The sequence below is a fragment of the Durio zibethinus genome, chromosome 12, assembly GCF_047325235.1.
Source record: "Durio zibethinus cultivar Kanyao isolate XHJ-2024 chromosome 12, ASM4732523v1, whole genome shotgun sequence".
NCBI classification, from domain to species: Eukaryota; Viridiplantae; Streptophyta; class Magnoliopsida; order Malvales; family Malvaceae; genus Durio; species Durio zibethinus.
In genome coordinates this window covers 26,611,556-26,633,063 of record NC_143173.1, presented here as the reverse complement: position 1 = coordinate 26,633,063, position 21,508 = coordinate 26,611,556, and the positions used below count along the sequence as shown (strand labels likewise).

Here is a 21,508-nt window from a genome sequence, read left to right as displayed (position 1 = left end):
GCAATTCTAATTTCGAATCTACTTCGCATGATCTTTCAATCAATTGGTCAGCAGTTTATGAATTTATAAATACTACCAATACTTCTATCAAACTGATAGATTTCAATATTATTGAAATTTTTGAACCAAACAATTTTGATTGTTTAGAAATTAAACCCAAACTTGTAAATCTCCCAGATTTATCAATCCCAAAAAGATGGTGTCTCAAAGATCTTTCTAATACTTCTGAAAAATAGAAAATACCAAGTTTAAAATTTTTCTCATCAAAAAAAAAATTTTACTTCAAAAATCTCAATGCATCAACCAGTTTTAATCAAAACCTAGTTTTACCTCCCACAAATGCTTTTGATCATCAACAAGATGATGATACAGAGAGTATAACAAGTAATCAATTTTTTGTACTCCTTACCAAAGTTCTTTTTCAAGTTTTCATAGTACAAACAATACAGAAGCCTTACGAAGAGCAAATAGTATACGCCAATAAGGTAATACTGAAAATGCTCATATTCTTATTTTTACAGGAGATAATCCATCTCAACAAGATGCAGGTGATAACCAAACCTATTATCATTATGTAAATTTTGTGTTAAATTCACACACTACTTCAACTAGAAAAACTAGAAATGAAGATATTAAAATATTTCATTATATAAATAATTATCGTATCTCTACACAAAATGTATCAGAAATAATTTTTTTTGCTAAAAAAGTTCAATATTATACTTATACAGAAGGATATTTTTATTTCTCAAACTATAAACCATATAGTTTAAATATTTTGATTGACACAGGAGCAACAATCTCTAGCTGTCAACCCAATGCTTTGCCTTCAACAAAATGACAACTTATGAAGCATCCTATAATAAAAGTAGCTATCGATGGTAAAGAAACCATAGTTAACCTAAAAGCTAAACATATTTCTGTTGCCTTAAATGATAGGAAATTTATTATACCTAAAATATTATGTTTTCCTAATATGCATGAAGACATTCTGTTAGGAAATAATTTTATACATAAATATTTACCATTTTCTGTTTTCCCTTATTATCTTATTTTTACTATTGATAAAAAATCAATAAATGTTCCTCTTTTATCCAAGCATAATCATGTTTGTGATAATGGTTTTCATCCATAAATAACACATATTTTTGAACTTAAAGCTATTAATGAAAAACATTGGCTTTATAAGATTTTGCAGGAAAACTTAAGTGAATACCCATTGAAGCTTTGGAAATGCAGTCCTAGATACTGTGCACTTACTCTTCATTCTCCAAAGAGATTATTAGAGTAAAACTTATGATTTATACCAAACAGGATATAGAAGAATTTGAAATACAAATTTTAAAATTGCTCAACAAAGGTCTGATAGAACCAATGACTAGTCCGCACTCTAGTACGGCATTTTTGGTAAGAAATCATTCTGAGATTAAACGAGGTAAACCCCGTATAGTTATTAATTACAAGAAATTAAATCAAATTCTTGTTTTTGATGGCTATTTTATCTCTCTTAAAGATGTTTTAATTAATTTAGCAAAAAATGCTAAATATTTTTTTAAATTTGACTACAAATCAGGTTTTTGGCAAATCATGCTAAATGATATTTCTAAACTTTTAACTACTTTTAGTGCACCATCAGGTCATTTTCAATGGACTATTATGCCTTTCGGTCTATGTAACGCCCCTCAAATTTTTTAGCGTTGAATTGATAGTATTTTTAGCAAATATAAACAATTTTGCTATGTTTATATTGATGATATTTTAGTATTTTCAAATACTTTAATGAGCACAGGAAACACCTGAATCTTATTGCTCAAGAATTTATTCTATATGGTATTATTTTGAATCTTAAAAAGGTTGAACTCGAAAAAATAAAAATTGAATTTTTGGGTCTTAATCTATCTGCAAATGGACTAACATTGCAGGATCACATTATATCAAAGATCAAAGAGTTCCAGAACAACTAAATAATGTCAAACAGCTACAACAGCTGTTAAGTATACTCAATTATGGCAGGCAATTTTTTAAAAATATTTTCAAAAGAGAAAGTTATCTTTTGCGTAAATTACGAAAAGATAATGATTTTGTCTGGACACCCAAAGATTCTGATATTATCAAACCGATTAAATTAGATTTAACCACTATACATAAAGTCTATCTACCTAAACAAGGTGATTTACTTATTTTAGAGACAGATGCCAGTGATGAACATTAGGGATGTGTCTTAAAAGCTAAAAATCTACATAAAAAAAATGAATTGATTTGTGGCTACAATTTCGATAAGTTCAAACTGAATGAAATAAATTATATTATTTTTGAAAAAGAATTATTAGCCATAAAAAATAGTGTACAACGTTTTCACATCTATTTAGTCCCAGAGATCTTTGTTATCAGAACAGATAATTAAGCAGTAAAAAACTTTCTCTAAAATAGAAAGCTTTTTGATAATCCCAGGCGAATTAGGTGGTATAACTTTCTTTGTCAGTATTATTTTCAGGTAGAGTTCATCAACAGAGATAAAAATTTCCTTGTAGATTCTCTGAGTCGACTACATGAATCGAGAAAAACAACCAATCTATGATACAGGTGGATTGAGAACAATCAAGAAGAAGACAGGTAAAAGATCCTCTTTTTTTTTTTTACTCATTCTTCTTCAAGACCTCTTATCTCTACAAATCCTAACCCAGGATTTAATTTTTACACTAATCCTAACCAAGGATTATATCTTTACTAACAACCATTTTATAGACCTCATTTCATGAGAATTCAACCTGAAATTTTTCAATTTGCTCAAGATTCAAACGAATGGACTCCTATGAGTTATTCGCAAACAGTCTCTTCAACAGAACAACTGCTTGAAAGAACAAAACTCTCTAACCCAGAGATTAAAGATTTTTATAACCCTGGACTTGAACCACAAGTTTACAAATTGTTAAATGATGTTCGAAAATCCCATCTTTCAGAAAACAAATCTAGCTTTCAAAAATGGATGATCAAATTAGCTAAGTTCTTAGTCAACCAGGCTAAAAAATTTTAGAATTTCAAAGAAATAGTTTTCCAAAGTCTTATATCAACAAATTTGCTAAAACAGCAAGATATTGATTTCTTTGCTTTGAAAGAAAATCAGTACAGTCTTTAAGAGATAAACAATTTCTTGAATTTATATGAATATTTTGAAAAAAAAATTATGTTTCCTCTAAGCTAAACAAGCTTAAGAGAATTCTTCTTTTTAAAAAAACTGTAACATTCTTAACCAAAGAATCATTCCAACAAATTAATTCTTCTATTTTACATTCAACAGAAAACCTATTGATGAAAATTTTTTTTGATTATTATACTTTTACATATATGTATAATACTTCTTTTATCGAATATATACTTAAAATTAAATTTTGACTTGATCATGAAACCTTTGATGTAAAAAGTATTGAATTTGTTTAGTCGGACAGATTAATGTACAAAACTTTTCTTTTCACCTTTTAAAAGTTTTTTCGGCCTTTATAAAACATCGCTTTATTGAATGTGTAAAATGGTCAAAACATTTTTACTACATTCATTTTATCATATATAGTCTTTTAGGTACCTTTCAAAGAGAAAGATTTTACCAACCTTATTAAATATAAGAATTTGATACAATTTTCGGTGGACATTTTCTTCAACCCTTTAATATACTTGATCCACCTACAGATCATATCGAGTTCTCAAATGATTTAAACAAAATTATCCCTAAATATACCAATCCAAACAGGAACTGATCTTATGGACAAAGTAAAATTATTTCTCCATCTAGCCACAAAATCAGACTATCCAAAAATAGCTTGCTGGACAGATGGTAGACGTATTTTTGTTATCAGATTTTTTGAACTACATGATGATCTTGATATACAAAATGCTCCAGATGCAATTGAGCTACTGAAAAAATTATCAAACATGGAAGATCTAGATCATCCAACTAAGTTACTATACTAGTATCAACAAGGATGGCAAATGTGGAACAAAACACATTCTGAATCTTCTCAATCTTTCCAGTCTCTTAACGCACTTGATGAAGAATTTCATAACTTAAACAATGCTATGGAGTGATAAGATTGTACATATTCTAATCCAGGATAAGCCAAAACAAATAGCCGACACTAAAAGATAAATTACATTCGGCGCCCACAACCAGCAGACAAAAAATTCTGTAGCAGTCATTGTAGCAGACAAATAAAATATCATTGTAGCAGTCACTGTAGCAGAAAAAGATAGAGACCTACTGCGAAAGACACTGTAGCAAGTCATTGTAGTAGTACTGTAGATAAAATTCTATTGTATACTGTAATGGTAACTGTACAAAATTATTATTCATAGGTTATAATTTTTCTATTTAAAGCTTCATTGTATCTAAGCTCGATGAGGCCAATTCCTTTCATTCATCCTTTCCTTTCTCACTTTATCTCTTCTCTCTTGTTTACCGTCCTTCACTTGTAAATATATATATATATATAGCTTTTGTAATTTTTTATACATAGATCCTTTTCGCACTAGGCTACCATTTCTGGAAACCCCATTTCAACTTCCTTTGTTTTGCAAAGCTTTGTCCAGGCCATCTAATGAATACCTTTATGCTCCTTATTATGACTCAATTAGTATGTTCCCATAATCATATTCAGTTTCTGGCACAAACCTTTGGGGAAAAGGAAACATGACATAGTGTAAAAAGACAGATTGCAAAAAAGATTTCATGAAACCCTTTTTACCAAGCCACTACTAGAATTTTAAACATTAGACAAAAAATTTTTTATCGCTAATTATTAACAAAATGTTGATGAAATTTAAAAAGAAAATATTTTTATAGATAGAATTAAATCTATCAGTAATTTATCGTTAAAAATGTGGTACAAATTACTGTCAATTTTATCAATAAATATTTCTATTGATAAATTTGTCAATAAAAGTTACTGACAAAAACTTTCGTCGATAAAAAAATTTAAAAATTTTTTTTTTAATGTTATCGATGAAAATTTTGTCAATAAAATTGTTGATAAAAGTATTTTAAATTTTTTTAATATTATCGAAGAAATTTTTATAAATGAAATCGTCACCAAAAGTAAAAAATTTTTAAATCTTCCCTGTCGAATAACTTATTTTTCGCTTGATTTCTTTCTTAAATCCTTAAATCCCTTTTCCCTCTTTTTTCCCACACTCTCTCTCTCTCTTCCCTTTCTCCCTGCCACGTTGTTCTCCATTGTTGTCCAGGTGCGCTAACAGATGTCAATGTGTCCCCTCTTTTCGGTAATTTTTTTAATTATTTTATTTTATTTTGTATTTTATGTAATATATTTGTTGAGGATATGATTTAATTTTTTATTAAAATTTATTTGGATTTTGATTATCAATGTGTTGAGTTTTTGTTAATTATTTATTTGTTAAAATTTATTTGGGTTTTGTTTAGCAATTTGTTGAGTTTTTGTTGATTTTATATTTATTAAAATTTATTTGGATTTTGATTATATAGTTGTTAAAATTGGTTAGTTATATATTTTTGTTGAATTTTTTGTTGAGTATTAACATTGAGTATTGTTAATTTTTTTAGATTTATTTTTAATATTAGTGGAGAATTTTTTTATTTGTTGAGTTATTTATTTTTGTTTGTGAAAGTTTTATTGAGATTTATTAGGTTTTGTTATAGATTTATTAATTTTTAAATGTGTAAGATTTATATTTGTCAATTTAGGTTTGATATGTATTAAGATTTATATATATTTTGATAGATGTTTTATATTTAATATTTTTAAAATTTTAATAATAATTATAAAAATTAAAATTATTTATGTTGATTCGATGTTATAATTTATATATTATTAATAGCTATCTCATTTTAAAGTAATTTATATATTATTAAGATTTATATTTGTTTGAAATAATTTATATATTTGATAATTTAGTGAAATGTATATATTATTAATTATTGAAATATTGTGATTTTATTTGTAATAATCAAATTTAATATAAAAAATTATTTTATTTTATTTTATTATTTTTTTTCATAACCCATCCGTGAATGTGTATTATGAAAGTGGGTTTAGGTAGATGTATATTTTATAATAAATATGATTTTTTATTTATTTTCATCATATTAACTTGTTTTATTTTTTATTCTAACTACTTTGAAACTAGAATAAATTTCGTATGTAGAAATGTCTCGATCGAAGAAATTCTTCACAAAACCGATGGAATTACACTAAGAAAACCAAGATTAAAAGTAAAATTTTGTTATTAAAACAAATAATATTTTATTGTGAATATATTATCTTATATTATATATGATGAATTTTTACAAGACCTTTTATCTCATTGATGGATAATTTATTAAAATAGACAAATAATTATCTCATATTATCATTTAAATAATTTTATTTAATATAATAATAATAACTCAAATGATCAATCAGTAAAAAAATTTAACACTTTATATGACTTTAATTGCTCGTATTTCAATTTAATTAAAGTTTCAAGAGAAGGTGACAGACCAGTCAGCAAACGATGTTGAATATGAAAGAAGTGAAGTCAAATTAGCCAATGGTAAATATGATTTTTGAGCTTGATACTTTCGCATGTGGATTTAAAAAGAAAAGTCGATAATCCAAAAAAAAGTTTTCTGCAAACATCAAGACCTTAATGCCAAAAAAAAAAAAAAAATGAAAATCTACAATTCTTCACAGCAACCACGCTGATGATGTTTATACGATGAAAAAGTTGCATTAGTTTTTCAAAATAAGAATGTTTTTCACTCTATTTTATTATCTGTAGTCTGTACAACAGAGAAGTTACTATGAGCGTATGCTGTCAGGTTTGTGTAAATTTGTATTGATCCCCTGCAATGGAAAGTGGAAGGAATATCAACAGCCCTTTTTTGCCGTCAAGTAGTAATCTCCCACCGTCAAGAATACGTGTTCTCCCAGTGTCACTTCCACTGCAGGCTGATTTTCAATGCAATCAACTTTCATCTGCGATGCAAAAGGAAACATGAAAAACAATTGAGACAAGGTGCTACATGTAGCTGGCCAACCACTGCTAGAATATTACTGATGTATATTACGATTCATAAGCAAACCCAACCTTGCCCTGTCCAAGTTGAAACTCGGATTTCAAACAAGAATAGTCCCTTGATAGAAGGTAACTCTGCAGACTTTGTGCAAATTTGGTATCTCCTGCAATCATTCAATTAATGGAATCAGAGAGAGAAAAACATTTCACCTTGGCAGCAGCAAAACATGATTTGACAAAACGCAGCCTAACCTGCACATATTGCAACAATAGCATTTGACTTGAAAAATAGGGCAGGTCTAGCCAAGCTTATTTTAAATGACATGTTAGAAATGCCTTCGAAATTCTCTTCACAAAGCACAACCTGCAATTTTTATGAAGTAAAACAATAGAATAAGAAACCCGTACATTCTAAAAGCACACTCACTGACTAAAAGCTGCTGCCATGCAAATGGAAAAAGGTTGATTTTTTTTTTTTTTGGGGGGGGGGGGGGGGGTGTGGGGGAGGGAGGTAATATCTTTCTAAAAATACATAGGTATGTTCACTACAGATTTTATCTCATTTGAAACAAACACAGAACCATTATATTGTATACACATAAACTGCAAGCACAGATCTCCAATATAAACTGCAAGCATAAATCTACAGGATACATTAGGAAGAAAGTTACAAGCTTAAAGCCACTGGTAATGTAAGAAAGACAGGATCCTATCAATGCAAATAGGAACACTCAATTGTTAGTTGTTAACACACATCTGTTGACTGTATCGCTTACCGACCAGATAGGATTTGAAATGAATGAGAACCTAAGGCAGGATTAAGAAATTTAATCCTTCAGGTACATGCATATAGCAAATTACAGCATTAGATAACACTAATCTTAGGAATACATGCATTCCACGTCATCTCAGAATGTAAAGATCCTAAGCACATTGGTTTGCTGTTATACTTTTTAGATCAACCAAATTCAAAGAAGCTAATTCAGGATTAAGGTATTTCAAACTCAAACTGATCAAACTTACTGTATGCGGTGCCATCATATTAGAGTAAAGCAATGGAGATCCAATTGCATCCCTAATGTAGTTTTCCTGCCATAAGATACAACATTAAGCTATTATATACAGCACACTGCAAATTAAGATTTATGAGAAGATGGGCAACAGAATGCCTGTCAACTAATGCAAATCACATGCCTTATTTGGAGGGACTTGCACTGTCCCTCAGACGACAAAATCTTTCACAAATATATGATGCAAGTGCACAGAAATTCTCTTCTCACACACTATCTATTGTGGGAAAACACTCATTTACAGCTGGGTGTAATTTTATAAACTGTATATTTATATTTGTATCTCTAGAATAGTATTTGTATCCCTAGAATTAAGGACAAAAAATTAGGATAGATAATCTCTCAATTATAGGATCAGTTTTAGGAAGATTTAGTTTTCTAATTTACCTACTAGTTAGTTGCATATAAACCTAAGGTGCTTGTATAATTCTTTATGAGCAGTTTTTCAATATACATTCAATTTTACTTTTAGTTATTCACATAATTTTATTTCTTAATTTTTTCACACCTATCTCATGCACAGGTGCTAGGATGCTTATGCGGTTCCATTACCAAATATATATATATATATATATAAGGTAAATTACTCATTATATCAGACAAAGAGCAAACGTCCTCATAAAAATTGTTATTAGATTCTCATTCCAGCAAACTTAGGAAGGAGAACATGCAAAGTTAACAAATTGTTTGACAACAAAAAAAAAAAGCAAACTACCTGTGAGTTCAAAACTTGTTGGATGACTGACTTATCTTCATCCAAGGACTCAAGATAGACCTCCACCGTATCCATTGGTTCAAAGCCAGCTTTCTTTCGTAATTTTTGAATTCTATTAACAACCTACAATAAATTAAGTTAAAAGAGTCCAATGCATCAGAAATAGCTTTACAATATTGGCACTTCCAAGGAATTTATTACCATAAACTTTTAAGTGGCTTTCCCCATATCAAAGAAACAAATTTACTTAACCACAATCTGGCATTATCAACCAATATAGGTCATCATATTTCCACAAACACATTTGCTAACTAACAAGAAATGAGAGAAGATGAAAAGATACCACATTTTTTTGAATTAGGATTAATGGTGTCACAAGCACAATGATTTATTTACCTCACGTGCAACACCAGCTTCAAACAATGACTCATCAGGACGTAAATCCAAAATCACCAAAAGATCACCTACAACAAAGAAAATTGAGAAAAAAAAGTACTTTGTCACATCACTTTATGGGAAGGGAGAGATTGTTTTCCATTTCAATAGAAATAAATCACCAATCAGAATGTCATTAATAGTCCTCACCGTCTCCAGCAGCATCCATCTCTTCAACTGTCATGCCATCAGGATGTTTAAACTCCCACACAAGCTGAACAGTTTTGAAACAAATAAAACATTTATTTACACAACATATTTTACATCAAACACCATTGTTGGCAAAGCAATTAAATACGACCATTATCAAATGAATGTAGAAACTTTAAGCAATCACAGAGGAAGTAGCATCCACTTCTTATTTCAAGAAAGTAAAGAAGCACAGACAAAAGCCAGCAGTTCAAGAAACAGCTAGTCACTTATCTCCATGAAAATTCTACAATCCATTCTTATTTGCCCACTTGGGAAAACATTTATCATTTCAGAACGTTTCAAGTGATGCTATCACCACAAAAACTAAACAAAGAGACAGAGCAAAACAATTTTAACAAATACATTAAATGAGATTCAATAAAAAGCTATGCTTAACTAACCTACCAGTATAAGTTGGCATACCTTAATATCAGTAAGCTTCAAACAGTGCGTAGCAATAGTCACCTCCCCAGCTTTCTCAAAAGCTAAGATATCTTCCTGGGACATGGCTTTGACTTCCTTGGCAACAACTCCCATAGATTTCCCTAGTCGCTTACCTAATACACTGCAAGAAATAATAGAATAAGCAAATAATATTTGGTAAATGTAGTTCTGTACCCTCGCCTGCTCCTCTTGAAAGAAGGCACGGAGGGGCAGTGGGGAAAGTTGCATGGAACAAGAGACCTTATACAATCAGGCTTTGCACTTACAGAATCATACATTGTTGCCTAAAAAAATTCATTGCATACCTAAAATCGGGCTCAGCACGTACAGAAGCATACTTCAAAGTGTCTTTGCATGGAACAAGAGACCTTATATTGAGCTCCTCCAATACATACTACAGTAAGAGAACATGGGGAAAAAAGATGAAGAGGAAAATCAGATACAAGGAGAACAGTGGAAATGTTTCCCAACCACTAAACTTTTATTTCAATTGGATGAACACACCACCCAAAGGGAAATAAGTAATTTCAGGAAGGAGGTTGAACTATGTGGAGGGTGTTTAAAATAATATTAACCATCTCATTGCATCAATTCTACTTCTAAATGCCATCAAGTTACAGGAAAAAATTGTAAACATCTGACTCACGTCTAGTTCCTTCTTAAAGAATCTTCCTATATCAACATACAGAATCAACTCCTTAGAAATCTAAACAGTTTGGAAAAAGAAACTTAGATTTTTAAAATGTAAAGGAACCAAAACAAGGGCTGTCTTTCAATTCAGCAAGTTTCCCAAAACTTTAAGGTAATAATGCAAAAGTCACTGATGATGCCCCAAATATCTGATGGATGTATATAATGAGGGATAGTAAACCAAAAAAAAAATGCAACAGCTAAAATGAAATTTACCAACCTGCAATGAACAACAGAGGACTTGTTTATTTACCTTATTTCTCTTTTTTTCCATTGGATATCCCCAAAAAAACATAGCAGTAAAGAAGAAAAACAGTAGTTCCTATAAGTGGTACAAACTACAAGGACATTAAAAGATTACAACCCCAGGAATGACAGGAAAAAACAATCTTGATAATCGGCCTTGAATGCATCTTTGAAAAGAATTTTTAAGTATAGATAACGACCACATGGGATAAAAAGAGGATCACTAGAAAGAAGGGCATTCATTAAACTAAGAGTGAAAAAGGGATTAAAGGTTCCACACTGTTCACGCACCTCTCTTAGTTTGCCAGCTATGTCACCAAGAAAGTCTTCATCTTTATGAACAACTACCATCTCCCTAAAGTACAAAGAACGAATGGGCAAGAGAGTAAAGAAAGAGCGGAAACATATAAGAGAAATATGAGGCTAGAGATAGCTTATAAGCAGACCTGAGAGGTGTTTTGAGAGGTTTGTTGTGACGCTCACGAATGTTACGAGCAACATCAATTATCTTCATCATCCTTGCCACACTTTCTTCAATTCGCTCCCCTCTCTAAGAAATCAATGGCATTTAATTCAACAAAGCAGCCAAGTAATTATCTAGTGGAGTATAATACACCATCTATAATTAAAAAAATAAATGTCCATACTTCTCAAAAAACTCCAACTAGAAAATTTTGGGAGCAAATAGTCCATGAAGCCATTGACAAATAAACCATTAATGAGTTACATATACCAAACAATAGTAGCATAATTATAGAAAAGATTAACGATACCTTTCCTTCTTCTTGAGGAAAACTACAATAATGAATGCTTTCCCCCGCTCCATCACAAACTTTTCGCATGTTTTGATAAAGAACCTCAGTGAAGAACGGTGTAAAGGGGGCCATAACCTTACATGAAGTTAGAAGCACCTAAAACCATAGTACAAATTCCTAAGCATGTACATAAGGATATGACTGCTGCTGAACACACAATATCAGTTAGAAAAAATGAGTTGCCATTATGAAAATAAGACACTGGTCCATACATTATAGAGAGTAGAGAGAGCAGTGTGGCATTCTTCCTCTCCGGTACGGCCTTTTAGTCTCTTACGGTTGAATCTCACATATATATTCGTAAGGTTATCAAGAAACTTCAATAGATACGGAACCACCTAAAAAATGTAACCATATATATGCTTTTTAGTTCTATCACCATGTGACATAACAGATGTACAACAAAATGGTACATAGCATCTATTAAGAAAAAGTATCTGAAACATATTAAGGTAATGGTAGCATAGTAGTTACAACTTCTGAAACCAATTTAATCTCTTTCATCATCACTATTGTAACACACATAATTCTTAAATCTTAAAAAGCTGGTATTGGCTGTCAAAGTTGCCAAGCTGATGACAAATCTGAATGCTCAAATTACAACTAAAGTGTGCAATCTATATCAGAATCTAGAAAAATGTTACCAATTTTCAAAACTGACTTTCGTATTATCTTTAAGGTTTCTCTTTTATATATATATATATATATATATATATATGTATGTATATATATGTATGTATATGTATGTATATATATGTATGTGTATATATATACATACATATATATATATATTTAAAGAAATCCGAAAAGGTTATGATGGTTTATAGATATAACCGTGTAAAGTCGATAGGCATCCATTTCCTCACGAACAAAGTGAACAAGACTTTGGGTTGCAGAGTTTATCCACTGGTCGAGCACGTTAGATGACTTCTGAAGAACAGTGAGAACAATAGGAACAAATGGGGCAGAACCCTCATACTCAAGTCTTTTTGCATTCTGAACAAGAAACCTATATGCATTATACCATGGGAGGAAGACATCTTTCACCTGAGCAGAGATCAAGATAAGAGACAAGGAAAATGCAAGTCTGAAAAATGCAAAAGAACACCAAAATAAAATATAAAGAAATGATGAGATGATACAAAACTCTACGGACCCAAGATCTGGTATCTAATAATGCCCAGAAAATACTTACAACACCAAAAACTCCTTCCTTTTTAAAACGCAAGGTCTCAGCCCGAACAACTGGGGAGTTTATTAGGTACAACCGTAAAGCATCCTGTAGAATTAAAAAATGATTTATGTGGCGGATGAGTGAAACAAAATTCATGCAACTAGAAAGAAATAAATAAAGACCAAAATGAGAAACTGGCCTGAATTTAGTGAAAAAAAAATAGAAAAAGATTAAAACAAAGTTATACTAAAAATAACTTACAGCTCCATAGTCATTAATGACTTCCATGGGTGAAGGATAATTTTTCAATCTTTTACTCATCTTCTTTCCATCTTCAGCAAGGACAAGTCCATTGCAAATCAGATTTCTGAATGCAGGTTTTCCAAATAATGCAGTTGACAACACCATAAGAGTGTAAAACCTGCAAGGTATAATGGAAGAAATAAAATTCCAAAACAAAACTTCATTCAAGAAATTTCTTTAAGGGTTAAACATGGATCAAAACAGATTCCCATAGATAGTTAATCACATTGTTACCTAAAAATGATTAGTCATTTGAAAACCACAACTGATGACACTATGACATGAAACAAATAATAAAAAATGTATTCTCATAAATGCAATCCGCAAGAAATGAAAATTAATTTTGACATCACTGCTGGAAAACCGTACAAGCAGCATAAAGAAAAACATTAATTAAAAAGAGAAAGGCCTGTCATAGGAAAAGAATGAAGTTTTGTAAAAAAGTAATCAATTAAGAAGGTAATTGAAATGTTAACTAACTGAATGAGATGGCAATCTAAACTCTATAATTGCTTGATACCCCCCTCCCCCTGAAGAAAACATTATAGTGTTATAACAAAATGGAAAATGCTTTGCAATTAATCTCGCATGTCAAAGAAATCTAAAACCAACAGTCAAAGAAACTGGACAAATTCAGCAGCTCAGAGGCTTGTTCCTTTTGTTTGCACAAAGTACATAAGAGAGAAGCTATGATCCACGTATGCTCTAAAATCCAGTAATTATCATGAATAACAGATCTAAAAGTAGGGAACAAACCATCCACGAGTTTGATCTAGCCCCTCAGCCACAAAATGCCCAGGAAAATTTTTTTCAAAAAGTTCAACATTTTCAAATGGATAATGGATGTAAGCATAAGGCATTGATCCACTCTCGAACCAACAATCAAATACCTGCCAAAATAATTCAGCATGACTAAACTGCGTAAAAAATTGAATATACAGCATAGAGACATAAAAGTAAAATGAACTGACAAATGAAGATGTTTAGCAGAAACCAAGTCAAAAAAATTATTAGCATTGATCAAATTTGAAGATAGGGTTGGACACTAGATCAGCAACATAGAATCTAATGAATTACAAAAAATAACAACAGCTCTTCGCATCAAAACAACCAAAACTCAGCTTACGTCATCTATTCGTCGTAGCACACCAAACTCTAGACCACGGGTAGAAGGTACAATGATATGATCAATATTGTGACGATGGAGATCAAAGACCTGAAATAATAAAATAAATTAAACACAAACCCATACATATTGTTGAGCCCAAATATTTTCAATAGTGGTATAAAAGTAGACAATATAATATTCCAAGAGAACTAAATAGAAAAAGAAAATTGAAAAGCAATAGCAAATTGAATACAAAAAGAAATTTACTGGACCTTGCTCCCAACAATAAAATAATGTGGTGGTACCAAGACAGATACGAAGCGAAACAAACTCCACCATTTAGAATTTCAAACAACGCAATAAGAAGGTACCAGATTATTGGCCCATATATTGGTCAACTGCTGAAAACACGGGGTTCAATCAATAACATAATATCGTTTTTCTCTTTGTTTAGGAAGATTTAGTAAATCCTTAAAATTTTTTCACTGGCCAAGAGCAGTGCTGAAACAAACCCACTATGCATTGTACGCCCAATACATGAAATAAGAGAAGGAAAGTTTTAAATCTATCATGACAGCCCACAGCCAAGGAGAAAAGGAGAACCAAATGTGGAGAGGAAACAGAGAGAGGCCAAAGACACCTTTCTTCCTAAAGAGAGTAACATCCTAGCCATGGGAAATTTGAGAAGAGAAAAATGCCAAACCTTAGCACCAGAAAGCCTTTCAAGTTTTTCAACAGAATCCATGACTATTACTTCCTCACCATCTTCACTAATCCACACAGGAATTGGAGTGCCCCAAAATCTACTTCGACTAATAGCCCAGTCTCTTGCATTTTCCAGCCAATTGTGAAAACGTTTATCCTGTAAAATGACCAAAAAAAAAAAAAAATGAGAAGGTAAGAGTCTGAAAGATACATGAATACAAGATAAATTATTTTCATCCGCCTCTTAGGCATTGTTCAAGCTTTTCATTAAGCTAAAATCCAGGCCCATGTAAACAGAATCACTACACCAGACCAATTGAGCTTGTTCATAAAAGTAAAAAAAGAATATCAACAGGCAGTGAAAAAAGTCATCTAACCTTCACATAATCGGGTACCCAGTAGGTCTGTTTGTTGTTTTCTAATAGTTGCTCTTTCAGTTGTTCCACCCACACAAACCTAAAACATATGATACAGGACTTAAAATAACTAGAATAGGGTAGAAAATGAAAGCTAGGAAGCAAAAGCATGATCTCCAGAATCCTTGCACATACAGACATCAAAAGTTCTTTATAGGTTAGTACACAATGTAGAAACTAGTAAAACAGAGAAAGAAACAGCAATGCAGGAGCAATAGGAACAGAAGAAAATAAAGAACACCAAAACTAGTTAATTAATAGCATTACCCAACTATACAGAGGATATGAGGTTTCAAAGCACGAGTTTTCTAGAGCAAAGCAATTTAAAATGTCTACCTCTACAAAAAGAGTATGTGGAACTTATGCAATCAAAATTACACATCCTTCAATGTCTACAGCAAGTTTTACTAAATCACATTGAGATTAACTTTCCTACGATTTCTTTGCACATTTAAAACCTTCTCACATCTCAATTTAGACTGTCTTCCCTCCTTTTGCACATTCTAACCAACTTTTGAAGTCAGCTATAACCGCCATGCACTAAGAGTAAATAACTAGTCATCCACCAACTGACTCCAACAGGCTTTATCAGCACTAGCAGAAAGGCAATGCAAAAAATGCAGCATTCTAACCAACTTTTGAAGTCAGCTATAACCGCCATGCACTAAGAGTAAATAACTAGTCATCCACCAACTGACTCCAACAGGCTTTATCAGCACTAGCAGAAAGGCAATGCAAAAAATGCAGCATGCATGAACCATCAAAGTCGGCAGCCTACTTGTCCATCCCATATAGAAGTGAATTGTTTACACCAACTCAAAATTGCTTATTTATGCACAAATTAATATAGAACTTACCAACCATTCATAAGATAAAGTTCCATTTACAGAAATTAATGATTCCTTTCAACTTAAAAGCATTTTTAATTACCAATTAAGTATATCATTGCATAAAAAATAGGATGCACAGCACATAAACAATTCAACATTCATCAGCTTAATTTGATAAATTTGTTTTGCCACGAGAAACCCTAGTCAACTAATGCTCTCGAAGGGAGTTGCAAGCATTTTGCTCGTCTGTACTAGTTCCAGAAGAATCAACCAAAAGCACATGTGTATATAGCTACATTCCCCCACCAAAATAAGCATAAAATGAAAGTTCAAATTTGAGCAATACAATTAGCATTTCCTCTCCAATGTATTCGAGAATATTACCATCAAAAGGATTGATAATTAAATGAGCCAACAACTAAAGTTACTTTATGAGCTGATTTGGGCAAAAACATTAAAGACAAGGCTTGGTAAAACAGTCATTAAGGGAGGGTCAAATAAAAAAAGTTCAACCAGTCTAAAACTTATACTTTTATTTAGGAAAGGTATAATACACTGAGATTCTTATTCTTTCTGAATAAAAGTAATAGAATCAGACATACCAGCTCGGAACAGCTCTATAGATAAGAGGAGTATCAGATCTCCAACAAAAGGGATAAGAATGTGTACAGGTTCCAAGCTTAACAAGCCTGCCTTTTACCTGAGAAATTAAGGAGGAGCTTGATAAAATTAAGGAAAAATAACAGAAAGCATAAAAACATAGTGAGAAACAAATCTTAAGACATCTCAACTAGATTCTTCTTTTTTCTTTTTGCTCATGATGGTAATAAAAATTATCACCACTGACTTTAAATTTGCATCCGAGGACATGGATTCAATGCAAGATCCCCCCTATCGAGGTGGAGCTATCAGAAAAAGCACAGGCACTCCCAAAGTGGAAATAAACAATAATCTGAAGTTGCCCATAGATGCTCGACAATATTCCTCTTTTCCTTCTTAATTAAGGCTTGGAACTAATACTTAGCCAAACAAAAACATAAAAGTTTGCATCAATCTGACCTTTACTGCTTCAATAATATCCTTATCAGCATCCTTAACATAGCACCCATGAAAATCGGTAATTTTCCCAGTAAAGCAACCATCATCATCAACTGGTACAATCAGATTCTCTCCCTACAGGCCAAAAATAGATAAATTAATGGTAAAAGATGTAGAAAGAAGGTGCGATGTTAAACTGAGGGATAAAACACTATAAATACATAGAAATTAGTTCAGTTCATATAAAATGCAAACCAGTATAATGAATGAAAGAAATGAAACTAATGCTTCCATTTATCCACTAAATTTTCAAAAAAAAAGAAAATAACAAAATGCATTTGTGATAAAGGAAAACAACAGGTGACACAGACCATCTAAAAATATAATCAAATAAACATGGGAAATTTAAGCAGCACTCCTGCCTCAAGAACCTCAATTCTCTGAAAGTTCAATTATATTTGTGATAGACAACGACAGAATGGGTGAGCTGCAGCTCTCTCCCACCATTTTCTCCAGAACTTAACCCTTCTTAGGAATTAGACCTAGACACTGATTCGGACATGAGCTAATCTTACATTTCAACATCAAAATGTAGTCAAATAAGGGAAACAATATGTTCAGAATCCACAAAGACAACCAGAGCATAAAGCTTGAAAAAAAAAGTATTTAATCATGAGAAGACCTTCAACCAAGATCGTTACCTAAGGCATGAGCACCAAATGAAAAATATGCAAAATGTGACAGAACCTATACATCCAAGGATAAAAGAAATTAATACCTATAGAAAAATATATCCAGAGAAGGTATTTAGGGCAAACCTTATTGATTATTTGATTCCCAATGCAAACCCGGTAGTCATCTTCACCAAACGCAGGAGCACAGTGAACAATTCCAGTCCCACTGTCATCTGTTACATAATTGTCAGCAATTACCCTAAAAGCAACATCTGAGAACTCCAAGAAGTAGTTGAACAATGGTTCATACCTGCAACATATACTTCCTCTAAGTATCTCACTACAAAGAGACTGGCCTAGGCTCAAAACCATTTTTAAATATCTCAAAAAGCCACAGTCACAAATTTTAATTTTCTCTAGACACATCATAACTAGCAGCCAAAATCGATTGTCAACTCTGCAGGTAATCTTTTATATGTACTTTGTGTAGTGCAGCAGATAAAATACATTAACACGATTCCCTACTTGTGGAGAACCGTAGCTTTATAATATTGCACACTAGAGATCATCCAGATGGGGATCATTGAAACATGGGCCAAGTTGCTGAAAACTAGAGATCTCCCCTTAAAAAAAACTCAACATTATTTGACATCCTCAACACAAATAAATCCAAGATAAATTTTTTATATAATTTAGGTTACCAGGGATCAAGTCCAAACACTAAAACTGAGAGTCCAGCACTCTACCAACACACCACACGGTTGTTGGCAATCCAAGATAATTTCAATGGATAGCCAGGTAAAAATACATCACCATTCAAAACAGCAATTTATACTAAAAAGAGAACTGCTAGGATACAGCCTGTATAAAGTTCTTTTATAAAGCCTGCTAGGACAATGTAAAGATAACTATACCCATGAATACTCACTTCATCCCCACCAGTGAAGCACCGGAGAATTTGCCTAAGACTTCATAGGAATCTGCTGCAGAATCTTTAGTTTTTTCACCTGAAGATCCTTTGGTCTTAGATTTCTTGGAATCACCAGAAGGTCCATTAGCAGCATCAAACTTTGGTTTCTCGGTTGGAAGCTCAGACAACCTCGACTCAGAAACCACATAGATTTTTCCAGAGTACTTATTGCGAACCTGAAATTTAATTACAAAACCCAATTTTTCTTTAGGGGAGAAAAGGTTATTCCTTATCTACATTATGCAAGCAAGCATACTCACATAAAATTTCCACAATCCATGAGTTATAGTCCTCAGAGACAAAAGAAGATTCAACTTATTTATGCCTCATGCATCAACCAAGAAAGTGCTAGTAAGAAGGCTAAAATATTCATGCATTTCAATGTTACTATCCAATCTATTTGTAAATGTGTTATCAATTTCGCTTGAAGAGAGATATAACACCTTAAGGAAGAAGACATAAATTAAATAATAATGAACAAAGTAAAAGGACTACGGGAAGCATGATGGAGAAACAGGTTTGTTGGGTGTGGGAGTCAAGGAACAAAATAACAAGTGGTACGGTATCATGTATTCGCTAAAACAAAGATTAACTATTACATCAGCCCAACATGCAGTAGATATGGCATGATAAACAACTCGTCCATCTCGTGCTAATGACCTAAATAAGTAACAAGTGAAAGCCAACAGACCTTCACATAGACAAAATTTGCGTTGACACAAAGTGCTAGATTGCCAGGGAGGGTCCATGGTGTTGTTGTCCAAGCCACAAAAGCAGCATTATCTGGATCACCAACTATGGGGAAAGCAACCATTATTTCAGGATCAGGCACAAGCTGCACATTTAAGTGTTGTTAGACATGATTGGGACAAAAGAAAAAAATAGTATCGGTGTTGAACTTGGAACATTTTCAAAAGGCCCACAATAACACAATATATAAATATAAATATATATATATATATAAAGAACTAAAAGGACGAAATTATTAGGCGAACTTGAGTAGAAATAATTAGAGTAATAATTAAAAAAAAAGTACCTTGTAGTTCAAACCGGCTTCAAAATTAGATAGCGGGGTCTTGCACCCCGTGCTGTATGGCATGACCTGAAAATTTGAAGGAAATTTGAAGGAAGCAAAATTTGAAGGAAGCAATGGCAAGAAAAATAGAATGTAATTGTAAACAGACCTTAAAGCCTTTATAGACAAGTCCCTTTTGGTAAAGCTGAGAAAAAATCCACCAGACAGTCTCCATAAATTTCAAGTCCATAGTCTTGTAATCATTTTTGAAATCAATCCAACGCCCAGTCCTGGTGACGATGGTCTCCCACTCCTCCACATACCTGGTAACTATACTCCTACACTCCTCGTTGTACTTATCGATGCCCATGTTCAGAATCTGATCCCGGCGCTTGATTCCCAGCTTGCGGTCGATCTCGTTCTCAACAGGGAGGCCATGGCAGTCCCAACCGAAGCGGCGGGTGACGTGGTGGCCAGTCATGGACTGGTAGCGAGTGACGATATCTTTAATGGTGCCGGCGAGGATGTGGCCGTAATGAGGGAGGCCAGTGGCGAAAGGTGGACCATCGTAGAAAATGTATTCGGGTAAGTTGCGGGTGCGAGCCATCTGACCCCTGAAAGCATCGATATGGGACCAGTAGGAGAGGATGTGCTCCTCTTGGGAAGGGAAGGAGAAGTCCTTTCCCTCACACACCTCCTCCATTTGGCTCTTCTTCTTTGCAGGGACGTTTTTGGAGGCGGAGGCAGAGATTGAGAAAAGGAAAATTGGATTTTAGCTTTTAGTTACGTTTTGCAAGTACACTACAAATTTCAAAATATAATAAATTTTGATGAGATGAAGAATAAATTCCCAACGTAAGAACAACGCGCATCCAACAGGCTTGGGCTTGTTTAATGGCATCCATGACTTTTGCTTCAAGTGAAACAAATTTTTCAAAAGCAATGACACAGATTTGCAACTTTAAATTATGCCATCTTAATGAAATATTGATGCAGATTTGCAAAATTATCGGTACTACATTATGCATGCTATGAAACTCTTAAATTTTATATCGATAACTTAAAAATGAATTCAATAGATATTTGGTTTTATTTGGATTATGTATATATTTGTTAATGACAAATTACACGATTAATCTATCAGTTTTTGTTAGTTAAATATAATTAGCATTGTTATTTTTTAAATGCTATGATCTTTAGGAACCAACGAAACATTTTAGATGTGAATTTGCTAAATATAATATAGCCTGTTATAGATTTTATATTATAGATATATGTTTCTTAAATTCAATATATGTTATGATAAATTAATAGATTCAGCTAAAACTTTTGCAAGTGAGGAAAGATAATAACTTCTATTTTGACACTGAATTGATCTTCTAATTGCAAAATGATCAAAAGATAGAAGCTTCTATTTGCTTTCAATGATTATGTAGAAAAAAATTAATAATAAAAACTCTATCATTATTTAAATGTATTCACTTTTGACTCAAAATTTACATAGATGCATCATGTATATTATTGTTATTTTTAACAAGTTCATTAGTATTGTCTATTATTCTCTAAATTTTTAAGGAAAACTTTTAAGAACCACTTAAGAATCTTATATGTAAAAGAATGCGAAACAGAAATTACATTTGTT

The 21,508-nt window shown here is 32.3% G+C and overlaps 1 protein-coding gene across 1 annotated transcript; it reads right to left on the bottom strand.

Moving 5' to 3' along the window:
- Positions 1–6,695: 6,695 nt before the first annotated feature.
- On the bottom strand, positions 6,696–20,823 carry LOC111296418 (isoleucine--tRNA ligase, cytoplasmic-like). The gene is made up of 27 exons (XM_022890706.2): positions 20,036–20,823; positions 19,888–19,953; positions 19,543–19,686; positions 18,810–19,027; positions 18,026–18,191; positions 17,229–17,342; positions 16,772–16,869; positions 15,301–15,379; positions 14,922–15,080; positions 14,237–14,326; positions 13,867–14,000; positions 13,069–13,228; positions 12,829–12,912; positions 12,468–12,680; positions 11,846–11,971; positions 11,592–11,729; positions 11,265–11,368; positions 11,110–11,173; positions 10,188–10,276; positions 9,862–10,003; positions 9,397–9,460; positions 9,208–9,275; positions 8,812–8,934; positions 8,050–8,115; positions 7,279–7,390; positions 7,099–7,190; positions 6,696–6,986 (listed from the first exon to the last, which is right to left on the bottom strand). The coding sequence occupies exons 1-27, from the start codon at positions 20,567–20,569 to the stop codon at positions 6,879–6,881; spliced, it is 3,555 nt and encodes a 1,184-aa protein (XP_022746441.2). The 5' UTR covers positions 20,570–20,823; the 3' UTR covers positions 6,696–6,878.
- Between the last annotated feature and the right edge of the window lie 685 nt (positions 20,824–21,508).

Excerpts from the sequence above, each read along its gene's own strand:
- LOC111296418 (XM_022890706.2), bottom strand. The coding sequence starts at position 20,569 with ATGGAGGAGGTGTGTGAGGGAAAGGACTTCTCCTTCCCTTCCCAAGAG. Across the intron at positions 12,913-13,068 it reads TCATTAATGACTATGGAGCT|GATGCTTTACGGTTGTACCT; the intron begins GTAAGTTATTTT and ends TTAATTCTACAG. Across the intron at positions 12,681-12,828 it reads AGGAAGGAGTTTTTGGTGTT|GTGAAAGATGTCTTCCTCCC; the intron begins GTAAGTATTTTC and ends ATCTCTGCTCAG.